At 37.8% G+C, this 6,000-nt stretch overlaps 1 protein-coding gene across 1 annotated transcript in view; it reads left to right on the forward strand.

Annotated features, from left to right (window-relative positions):
• The window catches only part of SCP2 (sterol carrier protein 2), a 20,710-nt gene extending 15,854 nt beyond the window's left edge, over window positions 1-4,856 (forward strand). Inside the window, exons 13-17 of the mRNA XM_030493611.1 lie at window positions 125-218; window positions 838-967; window positions 2,414-2,493; window positions 3,709-3,821; window positions 4,663-4,856. Of these exons, the coding sequence (XP_030349471.1) occupies window positions 125-218; window positions 838-967; window positions 2,414-2,493; window positions 3,709-3,804 (400 nt within the window). The 3' untranslated portion in view covers window positions 3,805-3,821; window positions 4,663-4,856. The remainder of the gene's footprint in view (window positions 1-124; window positions 219-837; window positions 968-2,413; window positions 2,494-3,708; window positions 3,822-4,662) is intronic.
• Window positions 4,857-6,000: the final 1,144 nt, after the last annotated feature.

Raw genomic sequence — 6,000 nt, forward strand, 5'->3', positions numbered from 1 at the left:
GCTCTACCCTGCTGAAGTGTTTCAGCGTGGCTCTTCTCACTGGTGTTAGAGGCCTCTTCATGATAATTTGAGTATGCTGAAAATGTGATTAAAGGAATGTAAATGACTGGGTTTTTCATTGCAGCTCCGACCGCATTGCGGCTGTGCCCCTCAGTGCAGCTGTGGATGGATTTAAGTCACATTTGGTCTTCAAAGAGATTGAAAAGAAGCTCCAAGAGGTATTTGACTACTTCTTTTAGCTATTGTAATTTATGACAGGACATGTGTGAAGTCTCATGGGAATATAGTATCATCAGCCACTTCCTCACTACTCCTCACTGAAGCTAATGTTACAGCTTTGAGTTTCGCTGTGCCAGAAATCTTTCTATGCTGTGCCATGATTTTAAAACATCTTTTTTCAGCTAGTTCCTACCTGCATAAAGGGCATTTCAGTAAAGGCAAGTTCAGATTGTACACGAGAAGCTTGCTGGCTAACCGAAGAAACTTAAAGTTTGTGTTTGGTGTTTGTTGCTTGCTTTGTGATTAGAAGAAGAAATCACATTTTGTCAAGACTTGCATCAAGACAAGACTGTTAGGACACTGGTCATTTTTCTTAGTCGATAGATTTTAATATAGACACATGGATAGTCATAGTTTGTAGGGTTTTGTTTTGGTACTTTGGGGTGTGTTTATTTTTTTTTATTAAATTTTTGTTTAAATGAAGCCTGATAGAGGGAAATGGAGACTTCTGTGTTAGTGGAAAAAGGTAAAGGTTTGTAAATTACTTTATTACATTCAAACTATGTTAAAATTATTTTGAAGTAAATGAATAATTCACACCTTTCATGGTCGTTCCAGGAAGGAGAGCAATTTGTCAAGAAAATTGGTGGAGTCTTTGCCTTCAAAATAAAAGATGGTCCTGGTGGCAAAGAAGCAACTTGGATAGTAGATGTGAAAAATGGTAAAGGCTCCGTAGCAGTTAATGCAGGTGAGTGCTATTTTATTATGTCATTGCAGAAAACACATCAAGCTCATGAAAAGACTATAAATTCATATTCCATTTAAGCTGCAGTGACCTTGAGCAAAAGTGATGTAGAGCTGCCTTAACTTTAAACTTAGCTGCCTTCATTTCAAACTTTTCTTATTACTGACACTTTTAATGGTGATGCTTTGGACCAAGAATTAAACATCATCTACTCTGAATTCTGCCTACATAATTGCATGTTTTCTTAGAAGCTCCAGACAGATCTGTCAGATGACTCTTACAGGAATAAGAATTTTTAAAATAATGGAATAATTCAAACCTCAGGGGTTTTGTTGTTCTCACCTTTTAAAATTTGGGCCAGAAATGTGATTTGCAGCTGGTTCTTCAGTTGCTTTGTTGGAGGCACTGGTAGGTGATAAGCTGGTTTATCTCATTAAGTTACTTCTGTGCAGCGATAAAACTTGACTGATTTCAATACTGTAGTAGCTGACATAAACTCCCAAGTTCCATTTAAAAAAAAGGCAGACATAAGTAAGACACAGTGTGGGGGGTCGTGGGGAACCCCATAGAAGTATTGGAAACAAAGGATTTGTACTTCTCTTTTATTGGTTTGTCTCATTTCTGATGTCATGCATCCTAGTGATGTATAAAAAGTCAAAGAAAACAGTCTGTCCTTAGAATCTCATGTATCCATGAACCTGCATCATTAAGCTTTTAATTAAAAACATGACAGAGGGTTTGATTTGGAATTCATTGATTTAAGTTATTACAAAAAGAAAAGCACTGTTTTCTGTTGCATGCACAACATTTTACCGGATTCAAGTTTTATAATAAGATGAGTGTAGAAAAAGATGTGTGCAGGTTTCAGCCCTTTGGTGTATACATCAGTATTTCTACTGGAGCTTATTAGAATGATTTTTCAGCTTATTTCTAATAAGAAGATCCTGAAAACTTCTGAACTTGAATTAATTCAAATGAGTGCTTTTAGAATGCACATGTTGTTCCCATTGAAGGAGAGGGCAGGAAATGCCAGAAATGTCAGTGACGAGTATCTTCAGAGAGCGTCACAGGGGAAAACGCATCTCTTATGATTTGATCTTAATACTAGCAAGTTTAAGCTTGATGAAACTTAAGATGATTGCCAATGCTTGTGGTTAACATTCTGTCTGATTACAAGTAGATTATGATTTCAAGGAATGAATTTGCTTAGCACCTTTCAGAAAAGTCCATCTTCCTGCAGTGCTTGGATGGTCGGTGCTACAAGGCGGCACAGATGCCTGTTGGCTATCGGGTGACCTCTTGCTGATACTTTTATAATGGCTGCTACTTGTATGTACTTACAGTGCCATTTTGCTAACCTGCAGTATCAACAGATTCTTCATGGAGTTGCAGCTTCTGTTACTGTTTCATCTCTCAGTTTAAATCTTCATAGTCAACTCTGTCTTACAGATAAGAAGGCGGATTGTACAATTACAATGGCTGACACTGATCTGTTAGCTCTCATGACTGGCAAAATGAATCCTCAGACAGTAAGTATAGAAAGGATGAGATAAGAGGACTGACTTGTTTGTTCTGACTGTGTTTAAGTTGAAATTTATTGAAAATAAATCCCCCCTCCATAACTGCCATGGCAGATTTTAAGAGCGATAATTCTTAACTTCTTCTGAAGTAAGATTAATCAAGAAAGATAGTATCTACTTCTCTGAAGAGGTATATATTATCTCAGACATCCTATAGGTAATCCAGAAGGGGATACAGTGGTGCTTGGTTTGCAGAGAAGAAGGGGAAACTACAGTTTGCAGTGTGACTTGAGAAAGGAGGAACGTCGGCCCTCTGTTTGGAGGGCTTTACACTCATAGCTGGCATTAGTGTAATGAGTTATCTTGATGCTGAAAAACAGAAATTGAGGTGAGCATCCACTGAATGCCTGTGATTATTTGGTTGGGGTTTTTTTATTCATCAGTATGTCAAAAGCAGCCATAGTGCACAAAACCAGATGTTTATGTCAATTTTAAGTTGCTGTTCTGTACTTCTAAATTTGAAGTGCTCTGGGTAACATGCTTTTAAGTTTTTGGTCTGGTAATCACAGGAACTGACTTGTGTCTAGGAGAAGTTTGAAGGTAAAGCACATTACAGAAATGTTATAATGTGCATGTAGGAAACTCAGAAGCAATTGCAAAAAGCAATAGAATGTCCAACCAGTTTGGACATTCTAGTGTGTGCAGTTCATCTTTTTACAAAGTCTGGAGGAAAATCCACAAATCTTTAGGGTGTGCTTCATAGACTAGATTTGCAAAATTGAGTTAATCAGTAACAAAACCAGTAATGGCTGGGGGGGGATTTGAGTAAGAAATGATTTGTGGCAGCTACTGTATGCTATTGCTTTATCATGTTCAATTGAGGTAGTGAACTTTCGTTCTATGAACTGTCATCACCAAAACACTGGGTATTCTGCCCTGCTTTGCATACAGATCTATCATTAGGATAATCCAAGAAACAAGCAATGCCAAGCTCATTTTCTTTAAGTATCACAAATATAATAAGCATACAGCTTCCTCAGTTCACTATTTTATCTTTAGTGTCAGAAAATACATTTGTTGGTGAATGCGAGGTGTCTGCTAGAACTGTTGGAGTTACAAAATTGCAGGCCAGGACCTGCACATACGTAATAGCCCATAACTATGGAGGGTGCATTTGGGGTAATACGTTGTATTGCATTTCATAGACTATTTCTTTCCTTTTAGGCATTCTTTCAAGGCAAATTGAAGATCTCTGGGAACATGGGCATGGCAATGAAACTTCAGAATCTACAGCTTCAGCCAGGCAAAGCTAAACTTTGAGCTCCTTAGAGAAAACAGTCAGTACTTGATATTCTTCACAAAAAAAAGTAGAATGAAAGTAGGCATTATCAATAACATGATGCAGGCTGGGTTTGATTGGACCTCTCTCACCTAAATTATGTGGTTAGAGACCTTAATTCTCTTAATATATTCCATCGGTTTCTCTGTGGCAGAGAAGCTAAGCTTGAGGCACTAACTCTTACAAATGGTATGTGGTGGGTATTTGTGACAATTTTGTTTTAATCAGTATGGAAAATTTTATAAACCTTTAGAGTTGAATGAGGCTACTGTTCAGGTTAGTTGGGAAGAGAGGGAAGAAGGTGATAGTTTGACATATCAATTACATTAGTTGCATTTTTTAAGGCTGTAATAATGCTTTCAGACTTCATTCTAGCAAATTTGCTGCTGCTTAGATTAACATGGTCTTGTACAGGGGATCTCTAACAACATTTTTTTTAGAACAGGCTTTAGGAATTTGCTATAAAATCCTTTTCTTATGACTTCTTTGGAATTAAAAAAGAAACAAAATATCCAGAAGTAAGGAGGAACTAGAATGTTGCTTTGAGATTCACAGGATTTGGTAATATTTCACCTTGGACAAAAGATCAGGTTTGCCAGGAGAGCAGAGAGGGAGCATAACCAACGTTTTACCTGCTTTCCTCTGAGAAAATCTGGTGTTGATCATTATGAAATCCTTACCAGTAATGTAAAAGCTTTAAGTTCTGTTTTGGGAAATGTATTCTGGTTGGAGGTTTAATAGAAAATTAAATATACTTTTACTGTTCTTCTGTGTGTCTCTTCCTCAGATTTGTAAACATGGATTTCATGTTAATGCACTGAATTGACTGTTTTACACAGGTTGTCATGAAGGGTACCTGCAGTCCTCCGTTTTTAACTCTTTGGACATTGCTAGTAGATAAGCTGACATCTCAGTCCAGTATATACACCTCACATCCTCACACATGTGGGCCATGACTGAGGAACTTGGGCATAAACTTCCACTTCTCTGGTTTAACTAAAATCATAATAAAAATGAGCTACTTCAAGTTAATCCTTTTGCTTACCAGTGCAAATGCTTAACAGATTGCTGAGCAGTAAGAATGGGTGCACTGAATCAGGCCAAAATCAAGCTAGCCCACTATGTTCTGACCTTTGGTACTTTAGAAGGAATATTAAGATGGTTCAAACGTCTCTCTATGCAGAATACTTTTGTAGCTGCAGGTGGTTTAATTCTTTTTCTTTTCCAGCTCACAAATGTGAGCTGTGGTAGGTCTGCATCTAAAGTTGGTGGTGGATGGTCTTTCATGAGTTTGTCCAGTCTCTTTTTGGATCTTCAAAGGCTTTTTTAGCATAGGTCAAGAATTTCTGTAGCTTAGCTACATGTCATGTAGAATTAAATTTATTCCTTTTTCTCTTACACATTGCAGTTTTGTTCTATATCTTAGTTGCTTTTTTTGTTGGTTGGTTTGTTTTTTACTGGAAGAAACATTGAACAGCTTCAAAGCACTCCTGATGCTTATAATCTTGCCTGATCACTTTCAGGCTTCGGAGCTAGAAGAGGTTGTTCTGTTTAACTGTGTTGCGTGGGGAGACAGTGGTAACCTTTTGGCTGTCCATGTATCCTTCCTCTATGCTGCATTCCAATTGTCCTGTAAAAAGACTTTACAGATAGAAGTGCATTTTCAGGTTTTACTTTTCTTTCCCCGGTTGCTTTTCTGACCCCCACTAGTCTTGAGCTGATGGGTTTTTAGATCTCTGAAAACTGGGGGCTCGTTTCTTTCATACTAACTCAGTGCTTATTTCTGCACAGTGAAGCTGAAAGATTTTACTGTTATTGTTCTGTATGCATTGCTTTATTTACCCCTGTTTTACTGCCCAGGCACTCGCTGTTCAGACCTGCCTGCACCTCTTGTACTCAGCCCTGGTCTTTAATATCTGGATGAATCAACTTTCATCACCCCACTGTTCATCATCTTTTCCAAGGCATTAGTTAAATAGGACAGATGTGGCCTTACTTCACTGTAAACTTTTTAAAATACAGCCTGATATTAATCAGGTTTCCTCTTGTGTACTTGTTTATTGACTTACCCAAAGGGTTGTAGTAGATATGACTGCTGTCTCTCAAATGAAAGCAGTGTTAGCACTCTCCAAAACACTACTTTTTCCTAAATTCTTGCCATTTGGCTTGTGGGCTAA

The sequence above is a fragment of the Strigops habroptila genome, chromosome 8 (genome assembly GCF_004027225.2).
Source record: "Strigops habroptila isolate Jane chromosome 8, bStrHab1.2.pri, whole genome shotgun sequence".
Lineage (NCBI taxonomy): Eukaryota > Metazoa > Chordata > Aves > Psittaciformes > Psittacidae > Strigops > Strigops habroptila.